Source organism: Podarcis vaucheri, assembly GCF_965113315.1.
Source record: "Podarcis vaucheri genome assembly, chromosome: 7".
NCBI classification, from domain to species: Eukaryota; Metazoa; Chordata; class Lepidosauria; order Squamata; family Lacertidae; genus Podarcis; species Podarcis vaucheri.
Genome location: NC_138765.1, coordinates 10,072,359 through 10,097,365, shown reverse-complemented (window position 1 = coordinate 10,097,365; position 25,007 = coordinate 10,072,359). Strand labels below are relative to the sequence as shown.

At 50.5% G+C, this 25,007-nt stretch overlaps 1 protein-coding gene across 1 annotated transcript; it reads right to left on the bottom strand.

Annotated features, from left to right (window-relative positions):
• On the bottom strand, nucleotides 1-25,007 carry NOP53 (NOP53 ribosome biogenesis factor). The gene is made up of 13 exons (XM_082231206.1): nucleotides 24,751-25,007; nucleotides 22,760-22,824; nucleotides 22,468-22,552; nucleotides 20,826-21,028; nucleotides 17,456-17,526; nucleotides 17,271-17,366; nucleotides 15,903-16,007; nucleotides 11,906-12,103; nucleotides 8,704-8,879; nucleotides 7,577-7,643; nucleotides 3,138-3,214; nucleotides 1,444-1,500; nucleotides 1-81 (listed from the first exon to the last, which is right to left on the bottom strand). The coding sequence occupies exons 1-13, from the start codon at nucleotides 24,990-24,992 to the stop codon at nucleotides 75-77; spliced, it is 1,449 nt and encodes a 482-aa protein (XP_082087332.1). The 5' UTR covers nucleotides 24,993-25,007; the 3' UTR covers nucleotides 1-74.

Below are 25,007 nucleotides of genomic sequence, written 5' to 3'. Positions count from 1 at the left end.
TGCAGTTTATGGAATTTTAATGAAATATTGGGGGAAACAGTGAGTTGCTGGGAGGCTCTGGCGTAATCCGTGTTCTATAACCTGCAGAATGGGGAGGGAGAGAAGAGAGAAGAGTAATGAATTAAGGGGAGTCAGAAGCAACACCAGGAGTGGATGACTGGATCTCTCTCAAAAGAAGAGGCAACAGTGTAAGCTTGGGAGGCAGAGAGGGGCCTAGATGGGAGATGCTCAAACCAGCTGAACTGGGTCCGAGAGAAAGGCCGGAGGACAAGAACCAAGGAAAGATAATGAATTGGTTTTAGAATGCTGTATTATTTTACTGTTGTTAGCCGCTCTGAGCCCGGCTTCGGCTGGGGAGGGCGGGATATAAATAAAATTTTATTATTATTATATTATTAAGATGAGACTTGCTTTGGGCTGTGTACACACCATGCACTTGAAGCACACCCCTTCCCCGTCCCAAAATTATGGGAACCGTAGTTTGCCCGCACAGAGCTACAGTTCCCAGCACCTGTAGCAAACCGCAGTTCCCAGGATTCCAGGGGGGAGGAACACATATGTTGTGCATGGAGTTTAGTTGGGCAAAAGCAGGAAGAACACAGCAGTGAGGGGAAGATCAGCTTGGCCCTAACCACAGACCACCGGAAGCATTGTGCACCCTGCCTCCTGGAAAGGACTCCACTATCAATTGCCCCGTGGCTTCAGAGGCTAAGGAAATGGCATTCATACACTAGCCTGAGATCCAAGGGCATCTAGGAGATGGAGCCCCTGCCCCACTCCCAGAAGAACAGCCTGATCCCCCAAATAGACTCAAATGCCTGTTAAGGATTCTTCGCATCTTCACCCTGGCACCTTCAGGCCTCCTCTCCCATGGCTAGCAGACTGTAAACCTGAGGCAGACCACAGCATGGGGCAGGAAGGAGGTGGCGGCGGCAGCAGAATGGACCAAACCACCCCACAACTAGAGGTGGGGGTGCCACTCACAGACATCCCCATATAGAAATGACTCCACGCAATGAGAAAGCTAGCACACAAGGGCACATCTCCCTTTTATGTGCCAACTGCTTTGCTTAATACTGCAAGGAGTCCCCGCTCCCATCTTTAAAATATATTTATGTGGCCCCTGCTTTGGCTGTCTTGCCCCAGTTGGCAAAGGTGTTTTCTTCTTGCTGTTATTATTCTGGCAGGCTTTAACCTTGGCCAGTAGATGTTTTTATCTGAAGACGGCGTTTCTGTTCGCTACGCCCGTCTGGGCTGTGTGATGCTGCTGCTGCAATTTTAGCTGTTGTCAACCTGAGTAACGATGCCTCTGAGCCGGGCAGGCTGCGCATTTCTGTATAAGTAAGTAATAAATACAAGGACGGTGGAGCAAGATTAGAGGGGCGGGGGGCAAGAGCGACTGGTTAGCCTGCCACTATCGGGCAAAGCGCTGCCACCACTTACGTGATCTCCCGGAAGGCGCGCTTTTCGACGTACTTCACCCGGTATTTCCTCTTGAACCTGGCAAGGAAGACACAAGAGGTTTAGGGACTTTACAGTCCTCAACGAGAGGAACTACTAAACACCCCAGCCCAGAGCCAAGCACAGCAACCTGGGAGGCAAGCCGCCATGGCTGCAGAGACACCTCCTCTCCAAAGGCCACACACCACCTCCCTTGAAAGGTTTCTCTCCCTCCCTCCCGCACCAAGGCTTAGAGATTACGTTTCCCCCCAAAGTCCTCAGGAGAGCTGCGACTATTGCACTTTGTGACTCACCGCTTAAAGATGTGAAGCAACACCTTCAAACAACAGTACGGTGTTTTGAGCTGCTGTGAAGCGGAATCAAAGGCTCTCTGATTTGCCACTTCACATACAGAAATCCAAGTGCTGGACACACGTTTGCGAACCGGCCGAAAGGGTCTACACATCAGCCTCACCCGCCCTCTCTGCAAGTGGTTGCCTTTCAATATTTTGGATTACAAGCCCCCACATTGGCTTGTAATCCAAGCCAGCACAGACGAGCTGGTGGACATGGAATTGGGAAAGGCCATTCCACATCCACACAGAACTCCCAGGGTTTTTACAATTACTTAATGGCCCCAAGACCTCCAGGTATAAAAAGGTAAAGAAACCCCTGACCGTTAGGTCCAGTCGCGGACGACTCTGGGGTTGCGGCGCTCATCTCGCTTTATTGGCCAAGGGAGCCGGCGTGCAGCTTCCGGGTCATGTGGCCAGCATGACTAAGCTGCTTCTGGCGAACCAGAGCGGCGCACGGAAACGCCATTTACCTTCCCACCTATTTATCTACTTGCACTTTGACGTGCTTTCAAACTGCTAGGTTGGCAGGAGCAGGGACCGAGCAACGGGAGCTCACCCCGTCGCGGGGATTCGAACCGCCGATCTTCTGATCGGCAAGCCCTAGGCTCTGTGGTTTAACCCACAGCGCCACCCTCGTCCCTCATACCTCCGGGTATAGGGCGGTGTATAAATTGAATGAATGAATGAATGAATAAGAAAGAATCTTTGCTGGTGGTGAGGGGCACAGTTCTATGGAGGATGAGAGACAAGACACCAGCATTATCCTGCTGCTGCTTATATTGTATGAAGGAGAGGAGCAAGAGGAGACCTTCTGACCTTGCCGATTCTCTCAACTTACTGAAATCTCAGCTTCCTCTCTGGAACGTGCAAATCTTATCAGAGGTTTAAGCAAGTGTGGATAATCCCACGGTATCCCATAGTTTAAAGAGGCCACAGCCGGCAACAGGTGTAGGGAGTTACCCACCCCCTGGGGGTAATTTACTGCCTGAATCTGGGCATGCCACGGTGGCATCAGAGACCTGCTAAACCGCTTGGAGGAAGTAACAAGAGACTCAGGATTACAGAGCTGGAAGGTCATCTCGTTCCCTCCCCTCCAGCTCCATGCTGGATGTGCAATGCAGGATGCGACCACAGCATCCCTGGACCGATGGCTGCCCAGCAAGTATTTCCAGTGAAAGACTCCCTGCGGCCTAAAGAACCAACCAGAGGAGGCTGACCCCCATCTCTCTGCAGGAGTTGCTGGCTCTGGCTTGCCTTCTTCCAGTTAAGAAACATTAATCAAGTGGGCTCCTTGTGTTAACGGTGAAGAGTCACCCCTGCCAACGCTGCCACCCCACTCACTTTGCACGTTCTCTGGGCTCTAGGAGGTTGCGCTTTTGTAGGCTCTTGAACCGATCCTTCAGGATACTGCCTTCGGGCTGGAGGAAGAAGCAGAAACAGAACTCGTGGCAGATCTGGGTTCATGTTAAGCACAAAGAGACCTGTGGTATCCCGATACTCCGGGGCTTGTGGCAGGAGAGCCTTCCTGGTCAAGTACCCATTAATGTGCCATGCAGTCTTGATCAGGCTACTCTTCGGGGAGATTCAGCCAACACCTGGATTCACTGGTTCTCTCAACATCCAGGTTGTCAGAGAAGAGGGAGATGGCAATGAGAGGTAACTGTGCCTGGATGCCTCACATGCTGAACTAAAGGCAAATTGTTCCGGAAGCTCTGCAAGCACCATCTTGGTAGTCAAGATAACCCCACAATGAATTGGTAGCTGTTGCAGCAACGAGCTCGTATATGTTTATATTCACTTGCTCTGATGCTATCCTTATCTATGGGCTTGGGGTGCTGGGCTCTGAGACCGGAAAGGGGTAATGCCTGGGTATTTGCCACCTATGCAGTCATCTGGGCAGGTGAAGCGATGGGAGGTCCGGGCCAGAGGGATGTTTGCTGCTTTGTGTATAAAGAATGTGTGACTGTTTGCTTCAGGCACGGACAAACCGTCTCCCTGCTATGGTATCTGTCCTGCTTTTGCAAAGGCTAGGAGAACTGGCAAGCCGATTTCCTCTAAGTCTGCACCTTTCTTTAATAAAGCACTAGAACAGATCACTCGTGTTTTTGACGTCCTTGGTATCCCTGTGCCCAACCATTCACACAAGCCCCGCTTTGGGCCTGCGGTTCAGAACACTTCTTTTCCCCCAAATCCACTGCCAATGTCGAAACCGTGAAGGTTTGTTTGCCCTGATCAAAATACCCCACCTTCTCTTACACACAGTTGGGGATTAAAAAACCCCGAATCCACAAACATTCAAGTTTGCCCATAACAGGCAAACACAGAGACTGGTTCTGAGGCGGTATCTGTGGCTCTACAGATTTCTTGGGCTCAGACTCCCATCTTCCCCAGCCCTGATCGCTGGGGCTGAGAGTTGGCCCTGGTGAATTATCCAGAGAGCCAGAGATTCCCCACGCCAGGTCTCCTGGAAATCATAACCGTTTCCCACAGCACAGTCGGCTAGAGAGTTTCCCTTTTGCACCAGAAAGTTGGAGTCTCAGCCGTGTTCCTTACAGTGAAGAAGGGGGGGGGTGAGAAACAGCTGTACGAAGCCCTCCCCTCTTTGCACCAACACCTCCAGCAGAGACACTGCAGGTGTCGGGAGAGCAACTCTTCGCACAACATCAACTCCTCACGTACACTCATTAGGTGCCTTCCTGCTCCCTGGGATGGAGGTGTTTTGCATGAGCTCTGGGAGTTTTGCCTGTGAGGGGGGAGGTGTGAGGAGCTGGGAGGGAGGGAACGGAGCATTTGGCAAGTCGCGGGAGAGGGGGGGGGAGCCCACCTCCAAAGCCTTCTCAGCCTCGAAGCTCATTGGCTGGCGCTGGAGAAGCTGCAATCCCAAACTAGCTCGCCAGTCACAGGGTTGCTGAAAGGACACTGTGAAATAGGGGCATGCAGACAAGCCCTGTGATGGGGTCGCTCCCCACAACTAAGAGGCAACAAAGGCAAGGCAAATGCCAAAGGAAGTTAATTCTTCACACCACACCCTGGAACACCCTGCTACCGTGCATGGCAATAGGTGGCTACTTCAGCTGTGATAGGAATTTTATGGTCTTAGATATATGGTAATGCTCATAACTGCACATACATAGATCAACACAGGAAGACCAACCTGGAACCATTTTGATTCCTAAACTGACCAAATCCTTTCTCTGCAAGGTTAAACTGGAAAAGCCTCCCCATTGTCTCTTTCCTCACAAATCCTGTCTCAAGGATATGCCTGTTTGAATAAGGTGTGAGCCTATGACCGGGCCCAGGAAATAAGTATTTTACCACTACAAAAGAATGGCCAGGCTCCCCAGGAAATCCAATCAAGTAACCTGCTAGACAGGAGATAAACAACAACAGGAGAAAAACAATATTAAAATTTTTGTGATGTAGGTGGGATGTATCTGAGGGGTGGTCTTAGGTTACACCCCTTCTGTGATGTATGCATAATGTTTCTGGGGGTGGTCTTGATCTAGAGGATGGGAATTTCAAAAGTCTTTATAAGCCCTTGCACGGCATTTTAAGGGGTGCTCTTCCTCTCCTGCGTGTGAGGGGAGCACCCTGTTGCAACAGATCAATAAAGATCAGGCTTACTAGCTGCTTTGCTTCTCAATATTCTCTGGTTGGCCTCTGTTATTTTCTCCTACCAATAGGGAACCTATGTAAGGACTCTATATGGGCTCTTGGATATCCCATAAGGGAAAAGGGCATATTTTTATTTACAACACAGCCGATCAGGTTTTTTCAAGAGAAAGGGGAGTCAACACACAGGCAGAACAGGCCTCTCTCTGGGCTATTGGCCACAGAAGCCAGAAGCTCAGCCTCTCTACTGACATGAAATCCCTCTGTGGCATCTCAGATAGTCAAATGCAGAAAGACCCATCTATCGTGTTAATTTTGATGGAGAAGAACATCCTGGGACGTCTACGCAGCGCCTCCTCCCTCTGTGGTAATCACCTGATGCAGGAAGGTGAAGGTGACACACAACAGGAAGTCAGCACTGCCCAGAGCAGGGGTCCCCTTAGTGGGCTGTGCTTGCTGCTGGGGGGGGGCACTAAGGGGCAAGGGGAGCGGCGGCAGGAGGTGTAAGTGACTTTGAAAAAAAATGGCACCACAGGATCAAGTTCACAAATTTTGAAGAAATAATTAAACTAAATTGATCTAAACTAAATGCGCAATTAATTGATACTGTTTTGAATTTTATTCTTTTGTTCAAGCAGAGGTTAGATGGCCACTTGTTGTGTATGACTTAGTTGAGACCCCTGGCATTGCAGGGGGTTGGACTGGATGACCACAGGGGTCCCTTTCCAACTCGTCAATTCCATGCCTGCCACTCCTTAGCAGGCTGCACAAACTGCTATGCTGCAAAAATGCCTTTTTAATAGGAGCCACTGGGGATGCGTTTATGGAAGCAAGGGAGCAGTGGTCCAAAAAATGTTTGGGAGCCACTGGTCCAAACTGTGTGGAGGGGAGATGAATCATAGAATCATAGAGTTGGAAGAGACCACAAGGGCCATCGAGTCCAACCCCCTGCCAAGCAGGAAACACCATCAGAGCACTCCTGACATATGGTTGTCAAGCCTCTGCTTAAAGACCTCCAAAGTAGGAGACTCCACCACACTCCTTGGCAGCAAATTCCACTGTCAAACAGCTCTTACTGTCAGGAAGTTCTTCCTAATGTTTAGGTGGAATCTTCTTTCTTGTAGTTTGGATCCATTGCTCCGTGTCCGCTTCTCTGGAGCAGCAGAAAACAACCTTTCTCCCTCCTCTATATGACATCCTTTTATATATTTGAACATGGCTATCATATCACCCCTTAACCTCCTCTTCTCCAGGCTAAACATGCCCAGCTCCCTTAGCCGTTCCTCATAAGGCATTGTTTCCAGGCCTTTGACCATTTTGGTTGCCCTCCTCTGGACACGTTCCAGTTTGTCTGTGTCCTTCTTGAATTGTGGTGCCCAGAACTGGACACAGTACTCCAGGTGAGGTCTGACCAGAGCAGAATACAGTGGCACCATTACTTCCCTTGATCTAGATGCTATACTCCTATTGATGCAGCCCAGAATTGCATTGGCTTTTTTAGCTGCCGCGTCACACTGTTGGCTCAAGATCCTGGGATGAATTTGTGGGTCTCCCTGACCCAAGCTGGTCCAGAGAAGGGGCACAAATGCTGTTTTCTAAGTCTGTTGGCCGTGCAGTACCCAGACATGGCGGAACCCTTCCAAATTGGGAAGTGGAGGGGGGGGGGAGAGAGAGAAGAAAGGAGAGTCTTCCTTGGGCGCCTCAGCTCCCCAGTCCTCACCTGCTCGGCAGGGCCAGGGAGCCCCTGGGGAACTTCACATTCCCAGCAAGCAATTGCTGCAAATTCTCCGAGCGCAAGGATGGGTCTCATCATCGGGCACCAAGGGAAGGAAGAATGCAGGCATGGGCGGGGGCACAGCGCAGAGGCCCCTGGAGAGGAACGGACCACCCCTCAACTCCAAAGGGACTCTCTTAACTCCGCTCAGCAGGCCCTCCGAACGCCAGCAAGGCCGGGCTGCCCATCTTCGGAGTGGGCGACCTAATTAGAAAGCTGCGTTCTGAAAAGGGCTGGCTTGAAAGCGGGCAGCGAAGGTTGTGCCAACCCCAAGAAGGCAGCGTAGGCAGAACAAAGAGGCGGCAGAGAAATTGGGGGGGGGCAGCAACAGGACCAAGGGAACGCTTGATGGAGAAGCTGAATACAGCCTCTTGCCAGCCCTGCAAATGCTCACCTTCAGTGTCCTCAGTGACTCCGCCAGCTCAGTGCTCAGCTGCACGTCCAGGTCAGGATCTTCATACCTGCCACGCAAGAGGGGGAAAACAAAAGGGGGCTGCTGAGAAGAAGTGTCCGAAATTCGCCAGGAGCATTCTGCTTGCGACTGAGCGAAGATGCCCGTTTTCACACACTAATACCCCACCATGTCGAATTCTATCCATTATAATTTATCTGCACACTCAGGATGAATTTCAGGGTACGAAAACGGTTTTTTTGAGCAGGGGCAGTCACCGTACAGAAAGAAAGATCGGAATGGGCCAATATACAGATGCTTCAGGTTAGTGTCGGCTAACCCAGAAATAGTACCTTGGGTTAAGAACTTTGCTTCAGGATGAGAACAGAAACCGCACGGTGGCAGCGGGAGGCCCCATTAGCCAAAGTGGTACCTCAGGTTAAGAACAGTTTCAGGTTAAGAACGGACCTCCAGAATGAATTAAGTTCTTAACCAGAGTTACCACTGTATAAGTGAACTGTCCCTGGGTCAAGTGACTTTTCTCCTTCAAAGGTTCCAGTTACAGATAGGTAGCCGTGTTGGTCTGCCATAGTCAAAATAAAAAAAATTCCTTACAGTAGCACCTTAAAGACCAACTAAGTTAGTTCTTGGTATGAGCTTTCGTGTGCATGCACACTTCTTAAGAGTGTATCTGAAGAAGTGTGCATGCACACGAAAGCTCATACCAAGAACTAACTTAGTTGGTCTTTAAGGTGCTACTGGAAGGAATTTTTTTATTTTCTCCTTCAAAGTTCTCAAAGCTCTCCACCGGGCTCAAGGTGGTCCTCTGAACTAGCCAGATGTTTAACCGAGAATCGATCACAGTCAGTCCATCCTTTGAAAAACAAGACTTGCAGCCCTGCCCCAAAATGGCAACGAGACATTCCTTAAACCCTGCTTTAAGGAGCCATTTGGCACCTAGCTAATGTATCTTGAGTTTCTAGCCCTGCTGAGAAGTGTGAGACAAGGACCGGGCCTTCTGCTTCGGAGCTCCCTTCCTGGCAGGGGTGGAGAGAATGGGAACGTTATCCGTGGCGTCTCTTAACCAAGCTCCTCCTCCCATCCTTGCGCCCCCCTCAACAGGCTCTTACTTGAGCTTGCCCAGCCTCTTGGGCTTGTTTTCTTCCGCCTTGCGCTTGGCCTCCCGCTCTCGTTTCCGGCGAATCAGCTCCGCCTCCCTCCGCTTCACCTGCAGCCGGATGGCGCGCAGCTGGAACACTTCCTGCCGCCGGAGCCGGGCCGCCTTCTCAAGCGCTTCCCGGGCTTTCTGTGTGCAGAGGGGAAAAAGAGAGAGAGAGAAAGGATGAGGCCATCATCTCTGGAGAGAATGGCTTCCCTCCTCACTTTTGCCCCTTGCTGTCCACGGTGCGCTCTGTAGCCCAGGGCAAACCCCTTCCCTCTTGCCAGCACAGGATCGCTGGATCTCTCTCTCTCTCAGCAGAGAGGTGGTCGTCCCCGAGAGCTGGCATCCTCCCTGCTCCCGCGTAGCTCCTGCAGGGAGCAGATGGCAGGCGCCAGGCTCGGCCAGATGGCCGCGTGTTCGCGAGCCGCAGCAGCATCGGTGGAGAGGATAATCGGGCTTGCTCTGGCAGGCGGCCCAGAAGGCAGCCCCGATTGCCACGGCTTCTCAAGGGCAGCTCAGGGAGCAAGCCCTGGCAGAGGCTTAGTTGCCTGCACAGGAAGGAGTACGGGCGTGTGTAGAAACACACACACACAGAGAAACAAAACAAAAGGGCATTTTACGCAATCACAGGGCGACTGGTCTGTGCATCCCTGCACTAGAACAACTATCGTTTTGCACCAAACTTTGCCTCGAGGAAAAGCTAGATCGCACAGTCTATATGGGCTATGGAGGTTTGGCTCCTCTTATTTTGATTTTTTTTTTTTTTTTGCAGCTTAACAGGAGGAAGCAGCTAAGAATGCCAGAAAATGCCCCTGCTTTTTACCAAGCTACTTCCCACTGGTTTCTGAGACTTCAGTAAAGAAATGTCAAGATTCTTTCAAGCACATAACCACCGGGGCCAGAAATGTCGTGTTTAATTTTACAGGAAAGGGAGGTGCTGAGGAAGCCAAATTCTCTAGCTATTCCGTTTTGTAGGTTTTCTGTGCTCCAGCAGGATCAAGGTGCGCATGGACAGCCCTGTTCACCAGAGGCCTTGTAGGAACCTGCCATACCGCATGCAACCGCGAGCCCCTTTTGTGGCTGTGCTTATAGAGAGCTTCACTTCCAGAGACAAGAGAATAGAGAAACAAGCCCACACCCACATCTCAGAGGCAGGGGAGGCTATGGTAACTCAGCTGTAATTAGCCTTTGGCTAATTAGTTTAATCTGTGACCTTTTAAACTGGGGAGTGTGTGTTATTGTTACTGTTTGTTGCTGTGCTGTGTATTTTTGCGTTTTTATATTGTAAACCACCCCGTGATCCTCAGATGAAGGATGGTATAGAAACACAGTGGTACCTCGGGTTACAGACGCTTCAGGTTACAGACTCCGCTAATCCAGAAATAGTACCTTGGGTTAAGAACTTTGCTTCAGGATGAGAACAGAAATCGCGTGGCGGCAGCAGGAGGCCCCATTAGCTAAAGTGGTGCTTCAGGTTAAGAACAGTTTCAGGTTAAGAACAGACCTCTGGAACGAATTAAGTACTTAACCCGAGGTACCACTGTAATAGTAAAGTAACAGAAACAACCACGACGCTAGTGATTGTTGCATAGTGCTAAGGAGAGTCTGAGCTGGGAGGGAAGGTGCCCCCACTTCAAATGCCGCCTCTGCACGTGGCTCAGTTCCCAAGATCCTTTGCAGAAGGTCACATGTGTGTTTCAAGTGTATGGCATGCACAGTCTGAGACTAGAGGGTGACCAAAGGCAACCTTATCTTTTCAGTCCCACGTAGGAGCTGGGGAAGTCTTTCAGACAAGGTCTTACAAAGAAGAGCTACCATATTTTTCGCTCTATAACATGCACCCGACCATAACACGCACGTAGTTTTTAGAGGAGGAAAATCCGTAGGCATGCCACCCGTAGGCATTCCCTCCCTAACACGCACAGACATTTCCTCTTACTTTCTAGGAGGAAAAAAGTGAGTGTTATGGTGCAAAAAATACGGTAATTTCTTTAACAATGAACGTTGAGAATAAAGCATTTATTCTTCTGAATATGAGGGGAAGAGGTGCACCCCCCTTCAGTCCACAACAGTATTGAAAGGGAGTCCCAGGCTAAAGTCCTGGTGCAAATCAACCCATGGCCCCAAAGGCAATGACTCAGATATGACCAAGAAAACGTCACACAAAGACCCAGGTGCATAATTTTTGGGGGTGGGGGGTGGACCACAACTGGAACCCCCCCCCCGCCCGCTTGATATTCTACATATGCAATTTTTAAGTTTTTCAACCAGCGAACCATTTTCCCCAAGACATGTTCCACAACAGGGACAGGGGACCCTTGGCCTTCTGTTGGGGCCACACCCCCTCTTACCATTGTCCACACTGCCTTGGGCTAATGGGGAGCTGGGAGTCTGATCACCCCCTGCTCTAAAAAAAAAACACATGCCTGAATACTTGGCTGAACTTGCTTCAAGGTGGAAGGCGCAAGGAACCAGGCATTGACTGGTTGTGTTTAGCCCAACAGAGGACTGAGGGCTGACATGACAGGCCGTCTTCAAATACAGCCGCACCTAGGTTTTTGAACAGCCTAGTTCTCGAACATTTTGGCTCCCAGACGCTGCAAACCCCGAAGTGATTGTTCTGGTTTACGAATGCTCTTTTGGAAGCCAAATGTCCGACGGGGCTTCCGATTGGTTGCAGAGCTTCCTGCAGCCAATCAGAAGCCGCGCCTTGGTTTCTGAACGTTCTGGAAGTCGAACACACTTCCGGAACGGATTCTGTTCGACTTCCAAGGCACGACTGTACCCGACGGGCTGCCACATGGAAGGTGGAGCAAGCTGGTTTCCTGCTGCCCCAGGGGGTAGGACCCAAAGCGATGGATTCAAACGACGCGAAGGGAGGTCCTGACTAAACATCAGGAAGAACTTTGAGGGTAAGAGCTGTTCCACGGCAGAACGGACTACCCCAGAACATAGGGGAGAACCTCAGTATTTAAACAGAAGTTGAACGACCATCTGCATGGAATTCTTTAGCTGCAATTTTTGTTTTTCAGAAGGGCGGCTGGACCAGATGACTCTAGAGCCTTCCAAGTCTACAACTCTATGGTTCTGGGATATAAGGGTGGGGCTCAGGCACAACCACAAATCTGGGGCTGTGTGTAAGTTTTGCACTAGACCGAGGGCAAACCCACCTTCCGCTTGGCCTCCTTCTCCTTTTTCCGCTGGCGCTCTGTTTTCTTTTCTCCTGCCGCCACTCGGGACAGACGAGGTATGGGAGCGGCGTCCGCCTGCGACTCTCCCTCTTGAGGTTCCGACGGGCTCTCCTCCCTCCCTTCGCCGTCTGACTCCTCCTCCAAGAGTCCCTCGCACTGCTCCTGGAACACCGTCTCCTGCAAGCGCGGAGGGAAGTTGCATTATTAGGAATGGGTTGGGGACGGAGAGAAACATCGCACACCCTGCCTGGGCTGCGTCTTCTCTCAACAGCCGGTAGTGTTCAATCAATCAATTGTCCTCAAAGGATGCACCAACTCTCCTAGGGAGAAGCAGGCTGTTGCAAAGGCAAAAAACCTCTTTCCCATTTCACTCTGCGTGATACCTTTTGCCTGCACATCAATATATCTGAAAGGGGCCAGCAGAGCCAGACAGGGGTTCAGCGCACCCCGTGTGGTTTTATTTCATTTACCTATAGAAGCATAAGCCATATCTAAATTCACACAGAAGCATATCATTGTTTACTTCAACTCGCCTGTGGAAACAACTCAGAGGCCACGAAAGAAGGAAGGGAGGTTAACAACAGGAAGATTTAAAGGAACTATTGGAAACTCAAGGCAGTAGAGATATAAGATGATCAGAGCCCCACCGAACTTGAAGCATGGGAAGTCCCAATAAAAAATTATATTTTGGCGGAATATTTGGACTATATAATATGTATTTGTATTATTTGGAATATTTAATGCGATTTGATTGGATTGCTAAAATGGAAAATTTAATAAAAATTATTTTAAAAAAAGAAAAGAAGCATAAGCCATTTCATAAAATATCAGTGCCCGACACTGAAACACAAAATAAAGAATGAGGCAGGTAAACATTTTAAAAAATGAAAATTGAGCAGCTACAAAAGGCCTGTTGGCACGGACATGTCTCGTAACAGATACCTAAAGGTCAAAAAGAGAGCAAAATCTTTGCTGGAAGAGTGTTCCTTTACAAGGGCCTGGCGATGCTATATGGCTGACTTCTAGTGGAGGCCAACGGGGCCTCTGTAGATGGCAGGACAGCGAACAATTATTATTGCTCTATTGTTTATTCTTCTTCATCCGAAGGTCCCAGGGCAGTTCACAACAGAAAAACACAAAAGGAGAATACGAAATACATGGTAAAACCAAAACAATCCAGTAACCCCCTCACTTTCAATGGGTTTACTTTGAGTATGACTAACACTGGATACAACCCAGGCTATCGGCAGGCTGAAGGTCCCTCTGACCTCCCCGCAGAAGCATCGCCATTACCTAAGCAGTTAATAATTAGCAATACAGTCACAATACTCCTCTGGATTTCAGTGACTGAGCAGGGATACAGTGGTGCCTCGCAAGACGAAATTAATTCGTTCCGCCAATTTTTTCGTCTAGCGAATTTTTCGTCTTGCGAAGCACGGTTTCCCATAGGAATGCATTGAAAATCAATTAATGTGTTCCTATGGTCAAAAAAAGTCCAAACAAAGCCAAATTTGGCACAACAAGAGTTTATTAAGTGCTCTTTAAAGTCACACATACTGTAAAGAGCATTTCAAAATTCAAACCTAGATTTTTTTGGCCCAATGGTCACAGAAAATCTTTAAAATGCAGAAATAAAACCACAAGCTTCCAGATTCTTGCAAACCCCTCCCCAACTGTTCCCCCAGCCACCAAGCACACATAAATTCAAATCCAGAATTTTTTTTAAAAAACAGCAGAGTGGCCCAATGGTCACAGAAAATCATAAAAATGCAGGGGGGGGGGGAAAGCTTCCAGATTCTTGCAAACCCCTTCCCAACACCAAGTCCTTGAATTCCAAACACCCCAACCCAAAATCCAAACCCCCCCAAAAAAAAGTTTTAAAAGCTTAACTTACCAAATGGCTGCAAAAGAAGTTTTGGAAAAGCTTCAAAAATCACCAAAGTCTTTAAAAACCTCAAAAAAGGCTACTATGTACACTGCGTTCTACGAGTTGCTCCTCGAAGTCAAGCCGCAACTGTATTAACGGTGTTAAGAAAAAGGAAACAAACTTGCAAGACGTTTTCGTCTTGCGAAGCAAGCCCATAGGGAAATTCGTCTTGCGAAGCAGCTCAAAAACGGAAAACCCTTTCGTCTAGCGAGTTTTCCGTCTTGCGAGGCATTCGTCTTGCGGGGCACCACTGTACAAGGGCTCTGGGGCCCTTATCCTGGACCCACGCTAACCAGGGCTTTGTATTTCAACACAAGAACCTTGGATCTGGCTTGCTTTCTCCAGCAAGTCTTGCCCAATCCGCACTGGCAATGATTACCGTATTTTTCACTCTATAAGGCACACCTTTTCCCTCCTAAAAAGTAAGGGGAAATGTGTGTGCGTCTTATGGAGCGAATGCAGGGGGGCCTTGATCCCGCTGCTGAGCTGTGATCCCTCTTGCTGTCCTGGCTTCTGGGATTCAGAATATTTTTTTTCTTGTTTTCCACCTCCCAAAACTAGGTGTGTCTTACGGTCTGGTGCGTCTTGCTGAGTGAAAAATACGGCAAGTTGAAGGCTAATTACTGCCAAGTCATGGCGCCCAAAATGGGGAAAGCACGTACCTCATACCAACACATTCATATTGAGTCTCTGACTCCAAAAAGTAACACTTAAAAGCCCTCAGCTGCATTTAAATTCGACGTACAGAAAGACCCAGGACACAGGATCTTGCATGGCTCTTCCAAGCCTTAGGCTGGTTCCTGGCTCCTTCCCTAGGCTTGGGGGCTTTTGCTGTTTGGTGGGAGGCGGCTGCTGCTGCTGAGTGCCAGGCCCTGGCACCTCTGGGCAGGATTATTTACATCTTCTCAGAGGCCGGCACATCCCTTTAAACTGATATAGTGCTGTAGGGTTAAGGCCTATTAGGAGGCTAAATATATGCTCTCCTCGGGCCAAGTGAGGAAACTGGCTTGCTTCTAGCGGGAGAGGGGTGCTAACCACGGGCGAAGCGGCCACATTACCCTTTCCTGGTCCTCCGCAAAAGAGGATTCAGCGAGGAGGGGCTGAGAGCCACCAAGTGGCAACTTTTCATCTACATAAGCACGATGACTTATTGCTGCCAGGCTTCAACACCACAGCTCACCCCTCCAGGATCACACCTACTAAAAAGCACCAAAAAGCCAGGAAGTGACAAATTGTGATTTTGTCATGCAGCACCCGAACTGTCAACGTGTTTACCTAAACCTGTAATTCTCACGCTGTGTCCCTAGGAAGTTTATCCGGGGCTTCTCTGGAAGATCAATAGCCCACAGCAGGCAAGCGTCCATGAAAAGGCAGCTTCTGGGAGCTTTTGCAAACTCTCCTTTCACACTGGACAGCTGCAGGTGCTGAAAACTCCTCCCTCTACTAACCCCAAGAATCTCCTGTAATGCACAGATGCAACTTAGCAGGGATAAAAATGTGGGAAGCGTTTTCCTTGGGACTGAAAGCTTGGAAAGCCCCGGCCTAGATGAGCCATTGTCATTTTATGGGCCTCTGCAGCTTTAGTGACCCTGGCAAACATGGAAAGGATGGCATAACGATGTGCTCTTAGGAGAAGGTAACGGACAGGAGAGCTTGACTGACTCTATCCGAGACAAGGCCCTCTGCACTCTTTGCACAAACAGGACACACTGCTGCTTTCTTGAGAGCTGAGGAAAAAACCAAGACAGCCTCCCCACAACTCGGCAGCTTCTAGACGTCACTGTTCGGACTCCAATTCCCATAATCCCTAACCAATGGTCTGGAGTCCATGTCCAACCTCCGGAGGGCACCAGCTTGGGGAAGCGTGCCCCAGGATATCCTGACCAAGTCTTCACTTGATACAATCCTCTGGTCCAATGGTGGAACCTCTGCTCCTTCTGCTACTGTTTTTGTCCTCCCAAGAACAAGGTCAGAATGCCAGCAAGGGCGCAGGTCAATTCCCCAACAGCCTCAGTGGCGAAACTCCCTTCTGCAGGGTCAAACGCTCACCTCAGTGGGGGCTTCATCCACTGTGGGGAACTTCAGCTGACGCTCCAATCGCTCCGCTGCCTTCTGCTTCTTCAGCTCGACTTCGTGGGCTTGGAGGAGGAGGGCCTGCAAGGGGAAGGGAGCGGCGTGAACAGCGGAGGAACAGGCCTAGCCATCCCTCGTGGGACCTCCGCTGTGATGCTTAAAGAGACTGCTTCACTCATCCTGGAACGCTCTCTTCCAAGTCAGGCCCAAATGTGGCCCTTCAGCCCTCTCTGTCTGGCCCTCAGGATCCTTCTCAAGCTACGTCCCTCGCCAGCCCTGCTTCACACCCTCCCTGGATGCTGTTTCCTGGCTGCAATGCTTTATTAAACTGTGATATCACTCATTTGCCTGGCTGGCTGGCTGAGCCAGTGTGGCATAAAGGTTAGAGTGCTGGAACTATGACCTGGGAGAGGCCAGGGTTCAAAAACCCTCCACTCAGCCATGAAACTAATGCTGGGTGACCATGCTGTCAGTCACCATCTCTTAGCCCATGGGTAGGCAAACTAAGGGAGAAGGGGATGACAGAGAATGAGATGGTTGGATGGTGTTCTTGAAGCTACCAGCATGAGTTTGATCAAACTGCGGGAGGCAGTGGAGGACAGAAGTGCCTGGCGTGCTCTAGAGTCGGACACGACTAAACAACAACAACAACAGGCAAACTAAGACCCAGGGGCCGGATCTGGCCCAATCGCCTTCTAAATCCGGCCAGTCCAGGATTCAGTGTGTTTTTACATGAATAGAATGGGTCCTTTTATTTAAAATGCATCTCTGGGTTATTTGTGGGGCCTGCCTGGTGTTTTTACATAAGCAGAATGTGTGCTTTTATTTAAAATGCATCTCTTGGGTTAATTGTAGGGCATAGGAATTAATTCAATTTTTTTTCCCCAGAATATAGTCTGGCCCCCCACAAGGTCTGAGGGACAGTGGACTGGCCCCCTGCTGAAAAAGTTTGCTGACCCCTGCCTTAGCCTAACCCACCTCAAGCTCCATGGAAGGTGAAGGTGCTTTATCAATGTAATACAACAGATAAAAAATAATGTGTGTACTTGCATAGACACCTCTAACTGAATGTAGCCCGCTGCACATAGCTGAGAGTCACAACTTCTGCGCTGTCCAAATCTGACTCTAGTCCTGCCTGCCACTGGCACATGGCCCCTGGAGGCTTGCTGATGAGGAAATGTGGCCCCTGAATTGAAAATGGTACACCACCCTCACTTCAAAAAAGTGTAATGTGTTCCCCTTGCGCCTCCGTTGCCTATGCCCCCTCCCATTACCCATGGCTCCTTCCCCAATCCCTAGCAGTGCCGCAGCCACATCCCCACAGGTGGAAAGGCTTGCAGATACCTGGTGGGCTTCGAAACTGGGGTTGTAGGACCCTCCTGGGGGAATGACCTCCACGGCCGGCAGCTGAGATCGAGGCTTCTGCAGACGCTCCGGGCGCTAAGGAGAGATAAAGGGAAAGAGAGGCTGAAGCGGCCCCCGGCTCCCCGCGCAACCACCCCTGCTCAAAAGCGTAGGCCCCCACGTACCTTCACGGGCTGTTTTTTGGTCTGCTCCAGGAACCAGGTGTCCTTCCCAGCCAGGGCTTTGTCCAGCGGGTCTGGGAAGACGAAAAGGGGAGGGGAGGAGAAAGAAAGCATGTCACAAGGCCAGCGAGAGCCAGAGCTTCTGCTTCTTCTGAACAAGGTGTGAGATGCAGCCTCTGGGACTGCAGCCACTTAATTCTCCCCCCATCAGCACACATACCGGCCTGCTCTGCTTTGGCAACAGTTGCCAACCTGGCCAGAGAGTGTGGGCGGGCAGTCACGTTCCAGCCACCCACGGGAACCGGGCAGTGGCCTGGAGGGAGGTCATTTTGTCCTCTGAAGCACTTAGATTAGCCCTGAACCTTTGACCCCAAGCAGATGGGGGGGTGGAGGGGGGGCAGGAAGAGAGGAGGCGGCGGCGGCAGCGGCAGCAGCAGCTGGGAAGGATAAACACAACAGGCACCTGAGGTAGGGGAGAAAAGCGGAGGGGGAGCAAAGGAGGGAGGACTGTAGCTGCTCCAACCTGCTTGAATGAGTGTCAGCCGGGATGGAGAGAAATGCCAATCACCGCCCACCACCTTGTTCGCTGAGCCAGAAGCGCCAGGCAACTCCCGCTGGAAGCAACATGCAGAGCATGTGGGAGGGATTCCCCGCAAGGGGAAATCCCACAGGGCCAGCCTGGCCAACTGGGTACGTCTGCTTAGGGAGCCAACCCAGCAGATGACTCTCTCTGCCATCGGGCTGCCCTTTGCAGTCTCCGGGTCACAGAAGAGAGTCCCAGAGGCCAGCCTGTGCTCTCTTCGTCTCCCCGCCTCTTCCTAGCCAAAGCTGGAAAGAGAACTCAAGACGAATAGCTCTCAGCATCTCTCCTCTAACTACCGGAAGCCCTTGTAACTTTTAAGATAACACAAATTCTTAATAAAGCCAGGATTTATTTATTTGGGGGGGGGGGCAGAGGAAAAAAGAGACGCAGGAGAGATTCCACCCCTGGGTTCCTAAAAAAGATCATTTTCAGCATGTCGCTGTGTGAGTGCTGACCTCTCCTGGAGAAAGCTAGCATGACACTGGACCATGACCTAGATAGAATCTGGAGGCCACGCTGTCTTCCTTCCCCTCCCAGCTGAAGAGATTAAAAGCTGGAACAGGTACACATCTTGTACCGTAGAAAAGGCGGAGGGGATGAAGACAAAACCAGGAAGCCGATACACGCATGTGATTACAGGTACGTCTACTAGAGATAAAGAGATTCAACCACGTGTTGGGAAGCGGGGAATGTACAGTGCATGTCCCCAGAAGAGACACAAGAATCACACACACACACACACACACACACGCCCCAAGACCACAAAGGATGACCACCTAGGTAACAGGCACACCTACATCAACCTGCGCAAGTAAGAAGTGAATAAATGGCACAGCGGGTGGTATCACGTCTGCGTCACACCAAGCATGAAATGACATTTCAAATCGCTGCCTTTAAGCTTCTGTTCAGCCCTTGCAAACCAGGCACTTTCTACCCGCAAAAAATAACTTTGAACAAGCAACCAGGTTGCAAAAGTCTCGACAGGGCAGCCAGGGTGGGTTTTGTTTCGTTTTTGAAAAACGGCATTGTTGAAAAGTGGAGTTGGGTTCAAGAGTTGTCAGATTAGGTGGTTGGGTTCCTCCTAAGGGCAAGGTTTCACCCATGCCATTCATGGCACCGCAAGGCATGAAGCGGAGACGTGGAGAAGGGAAGATGAGCTGCAGAAAACATGACTGGAAGAGCAAGGAGCTACAGGTGAGAGGACAACCTGCTGCAAAAGGCACCAGCCGTTCCTTGCACGACTCTCAGATGTTTCCAGGAAAAGCAACTACTGTGGGGTGTTCTCAGCCCCCGTCAGCTATGCCAATGCAACCAGGGACTAGATATGTGGAAGGGTGACACAACTCTGTCCTTCTCTCTACGGCAAATGTACCGTATTTTTCGCTCCATAGGACACACTTTTTCCCTCTTAAAAACTAAGGGGGAAAGTCTGTGCGTCCTATGGAGCGAATGCAGGGGGCGGGGGAGGCAGGCAGGAAAACCCCCGAAGAGCCACACACAAGATTCGCGCAGCTCTTGCGGGCTTTCCCCCAAGAGGGAGAAGGGACCGCCGCTCCCCAACCTGTTCTGGGGGCTGGGGAAGCTCGGGCTTCCCCCGCCCCCTGCCCTGCAAGCTCCAGGAGCGGAGGCAAGGCTGCCTGAAATCCTCTGAGCGCAGCGGCAGTTCTCGCTGCGCTCAGGGGGCTTCAGGCAGCTATCCGCCTGAAGCCTAGAGAGCGGGAGGGGTCGGTGCCCACCGATCCCTCTTGCTCTCCATGCTTCGCTTCGCTGGAGAGGCGCTGCGCAGCTTTCCCTCTCCGCGCAGCGCCCTTCAGCAAAGTGGGAGGAGAAGTAGAAGGGGCTCCGTTTCTCCTGCCGCTTCGCTGAAGGGGTGCTGAGCAGAGAGGGCGAGATTTTTCCCCCCCTGTTCTCCCCCTCCTATGGTCCGGTGCACCCTATAGAGCGAAAAATACGGTATTTGAGATGCTGGAGGGCCAAAGTAGCCTACATCCATATAGGGTTCCACACAGACCAACATCCTATTGAATTAGCTGAACACCAACACCCTCACATGCCACTAGAGTCTTCCCTCCAGATACACGCAAATGCTGCACGCAAAGGAACTGGCCTGTAGCTTACGTGATGCTTTACGTGAGAAGCTGGGCCACATAGAATGACCTTCAAAATATGGGTGGTACTGTGGTCTAAACCACTGAGCTTCCTGAGCTTGCTAATCAGAAGGTTGGCAATACAAATTCATGTGATGGAGTGAGCTCCCATTGTTCTGTCCCAGTTTCTGCCAACATAGCAGTTCAAAAGCACACCAGTGCAAGTAGATAAATAGGTACCGCTGCGGCAGGAAGGTAAAGGCGTTTCCGTGCACTCATGGTGTCTTGTTGCACCAGAAGCGGTTTAGTCCTGCTGGCCACATAACCACATAAGAAACGCCAGCTCCCTTGGCTTGAAGTGAGATGAGCACTGCAACCCCACAGTCGCCTTTGACTGGACTTAACTGTCCTAGGGTTATTTACCTTTCACCCTTCAGGAGACCTGGAACCCCATTCAGGCCCAATACCCCATGAAAACTGGCTTGCTAACTGCTGGCTTATAACCAAAGCATGAGCTTATGCTCACCTGCTGGACCTTCCAAAAGGATGTAACCTCTACTCCACCACACCTGTTTATAAAGGGGGGAGGGGTGGCAGCAGTGAAACTCTCAAGTCCCACCCACCTACCTGTAACTCACAAGACTCCTCTCTCTTTCTAGAGCTAGGGATAGAATTATTGCACCCGACTGCCGTCTCGACTTACTTGAGTCTGACCACATGTCATAGAACGTCCTGGAAGGATCGATGCCGCTGCCTGCTTCTGCAGCTTTCGCCGCCGGGGGCTTCTGCAACCTCTCCTGAAGGAGGCGCTCTTTCCGTGGCACCACCCCTTTCTCCGTCAACTTCTCCCAAAGCCGCTGCTTCCTCTTTAGCTTCTTGCCGTTGGGAACCTGGTGGGCGAGGATGCTAAGGAGAAGAAAGACAAGTTCTTGGTCAAGCACAGGGGTCAGCAACCTTTTTCAGCCGTGGGCCGGTCCACTGTCCCTCAGACCATGTGGTGGGCTGGACTATATTTTGGAAAAAAATAATGAACGAATTCCTATGCCCCACAAATAACCAAGAGATGCATTTTAAATAAAAGGACACATTCTACTCATGTAAAAATATGCTGATTCCCAGACCATCCGCAGGCAGGAGTGAGAAGGCGACTGGGCCGCATCCGGCCCCTGGCCCTTAGGTTGCCTACCCCTGGTCAAGCAGGACTGCCATCAGCCGATGCTGATAACTATGAGGTAAATGGATAAATACTGTCTGATACTGCAAAAGGTGTTGGGATACTGCCAGGGAGATAAAGTCCATCATGGCCCCAAGCCGTCTGCTGGACGATCCATCGATCTCCCGTAGGCATGCAGTATCAGCAATTAGCGACATGAGTTTCTAGAAAATATCTTGCCACATTCTGGAGCTCATGCACACTCTATCAGCAGATAATGCACAGCCAAAAGTCGCACTCAGGAGAGCATTATTTACAAGCTTTATTCAGCGTTGATCAGAACAAAGAAAGACATGACTGCCTGCGTCAGTGTCTCCGACACAGAGAGAAATACGCAGGCTGTGACACAAACATCCTGCTCCCTTTTAAGGTGGAACGGAAATATCCTAACAAAAGGCAGCTTCTTATTGAGAGGACCCGAACCAGCCGTTTCCCTCACTTCTTGAATCCTACATAGCAACTCAAAAAACCCTCTGGTTGCTCCCTCACTTTACTTCCCGATACTGTAGCAGCAGCACCTTTAATCTCAGGGCAGCAAGAACAGGGCCTCCTCCTCTGAAGCCCATGGGATGTTGGGTAGGCAAGCTACCTAAAGAGAATAGTAGTTCGAAGGAGGACAGCTAGAAAGGAAGCCACAGAGCTGTAAGGTGTGCATCCTAGAGAGTCTAAGTCATATGATGAAAAAGTGGCTGAACTGAACCTTGTCGGGAGGAGAAATACTGAGAAATTCCCCATACTGAAAAGGTCAAAAAGTAGGAGAGAAACACTCACACTTCCCTGAGAATCTGAGAGGCAACAAAATGGAAGGAAATTATTACTGTGAATTTCTATTTCCAGAGTCTCCCGGAGGAGTGCTTGCAATATGGTCATATGTAGAGTAAGAAAAAGGCTCCAATGTAGTTCAGTGAACCAAGTTGTGTAAAGAGACTCTGCGAAGGGCAGCCTGCTGGGTGTTATGCAAGTTAGCGCTGGCGCTCCCAAACTTACAACTTATCCTGCCTGCCTGCGCCCTCCCTCTCTTGCCTCTAATTGTCTCCCTAAAGCTCAAAGGCTCAGATGGGGGATATCAAGAGCACCAGACAGGCAACGGCTTTCCTACAGTCTCTTCTGCACAACTCAGAAGAAGACTTACTCTTTGGGTGGAGGCACTTTGGAATCCGGCTGCAGGATCAAGTCGATCTTCAACGGCTTCTCTTTGGCACACTTCTGTTTTCGGCCTGGAAGGAAAATGCAAGCCAAGGATTCATCAGAGGCACAACCAACAAACAGCACGATGAAGCAAGTTGAGAGCAGGAGTTGCGAGTCCCGTTCCAGGAGGCGGCTTATACTGCACGCAACGGGAACACTTTTGATCCAGGTTCCAATTTCTCTGGCACAGTATTCATGACCCAAGCAGACTCTTCTCGTTTGTTGCAGCCTCTTACCTTTTTCTTGAACGCCAGTGTCTACGAAGAAGAGGGTTTCGTTGGGTTTCTCTGACACAGGTCCTCTGGAGAGAAGGGAAAAAATAAACTTGGACCACTACAGCAAGACTATTCTCCAGGCCCCAGATATACAGCCAACACTACCATTCTGCTCCTGCATTGTAACAACACTGAGAGACAGTGTGGTATAGTGTTTAGTGATGGACTAGGACCTGGGAGGTCAGGGTTTGAAGACCAATGGGTAACCCTGGGTCAGTCACCATCTCTCTTCCTAACCTACCTCAAAGGGTTGTTGCTGTGAGTATAAAATATGGGGGGGGGGGAGAACCACATACAGTACATTACATTGAGCTTCTCAGGTGGCATATATATAGAGATAATGCACTAATAAACACTGCCAATCCAAATCTCAGGCCACTCCACAATGCCCTCAAGATCTGCACACACACTGGCTATTTGCGCCAACAAAACATTTCCTCTCAGAGGTTTGGCTTCCTGGGGGCGGGTGGGCTCTACTCTAGCCCATAATATCTGCTGCACACCAGTGTCCCATAACTGTGGGTACATCATCGTGTACTCCCTAGTAATTATCTCCCTGCACTTCTGCAATTGACTCCTCCCAGAACTATCGGTCATTCAGCACCCCTCTGCTTATTTCATCTTCAACCTCTCCACTTCTCTACGAAGAAAGGCAAGCAGGCACAAGAAAGGGGCATGAAACCAACCACACATGGGAAATGTGGATAGAGAGGTTGTTTCCGCTACCTCTTGTAATACTAGTACCCTATGGGGTCGATCCAATGAAGCCTGATAGGTGGGAGATTTGGGACAAGTGAAGAACTGCATCACACAACACATAGCTGAGACCTCATGATAAAAGGCGGTATAAAAATTGAATTCACTGCCACAAGACAGAGGGATGGGCAGTTATAGGAATTCTAAGGTCTCAAATATAGAATAAATGTTGATAATTGCACAAGATAAACACACATTCATAACGATATAAACCACATGTCTAAAATAGTATAGAAGAGCAATCCAAAAGCCAACTTGGCTGGAAACTAAGGAGCATAAGGCTATCAGTAGCCATGACAACCAAGTTCTCCCTCCACTGAGCCCCTGAATACCAAAGACTGGGAATCACCAGTGGCGAGGGTTCCACCAGCATGTGCTTTCCATTTTTAAGTTCAGAATTTTCTTGGTGGTCAACATAAGAGGTTTAGAGACTGTCTCAAGGCAAGTCTTTAAAAATATTGTATAAAGACCGACAACTGGGAAACACTGGCCTGCGAGCGCTCCAGTTGGAGAACAGCCTTTACCAAAGGTGTCGTGGACTTTTAAACAAACAAACAAAAATCCTTCCAGTAGCACCTTAGGGACCAACTAAGTTAGTTACTGGTATGAGCTTTCGTGTGCATGCACACTTCTTTGAAGACACTCGAACTCAGGATGCAAGGGAGAAACGTGCTAAGAGGAAGGCACGCCTTGCAAATCCACACCGTGATCGACTCCCACCCGGAAACCTTTATTCCCACTATGGTATGACGTGTGGATCCAGAATTGGCCTCCACAGTCAATTACAGACTCACCGTTAAGACCATGTTCATGGAACACAATCTTACTCAGCTACCAGGGATCGCCAGAGAAGAAGAGCTTGTGGGCATCTATCTATCTGGCTGTCCCCTGTGAGAACAGGCTGCTGATGGGCGAGGGTCCTGACCCAGCAGGGGGCTGTTTGGGTCCTGGGTCTTGACCCAGCAGGGGGCTGTTTGGGTCCTGGGCCTCTGAGTCCTGACCCAGCAGGGGTCTGTTTGTCAGCCTATTCCAGCCCTGCTGGTCATGGCCAGAGGCCCCTTCAGAGGCAAACCAGGCAAACCAGGGTATGGCGAGGGCCCCCTCAGCCCTCCTGGAGGATGATATAGGCTGCCCCTGAACCTGGAGGCTCCACGCTTCGACCGCCCCCCGCCGAGGAGATTCGGTCCCAGGCTCACCCCAGCTGCCTCAGCTCGGCCGCCTTCTCCTCCAGCCAGTCTCCCAGGTCCCGGCCGAGCTTGGCCTCCGGCCCCCGCCACCTCTTCCAGCCCTTCTTGCGGTTCCTGGCGCCCAGGCCCCCAGCCCGCCGCGAAGGGAGCTGGCCCGGGTCGCGCGAGTTGGGGCCGAAGCCCAGGAAGGCCGCCTCGGCAGGAGGAGAAGCAGCACCAAGAGGAGCCGCCGCCGCCGCCGCCGCCGCCATCTTGGGCCACGAGAA

Coding starts and splice junctions, on each gene's coding strand:
- NOP53 (XM_082231206.1), bottom strand. CDS start 24,992: ATGGCGGCGGCGGCGGCGGCGGCGGCTCCTCTTGGTGCTGCTTCTCCT. Junction 22,553..22,759: donor CACTGGCGTTCAAGAAAAAG/GTAAGAGGCTGC, acceptor TTTTCCTTCCAG/GCCGAAAACAGAAGTGTGCC. Junction 17,527..20,825: donor TGACATGTGGTCAGACTCAA/GTAAGTCGAGAC, acceptor TCGTCTTCCCAG/ACCCGCTGGACAAAGCCCTG.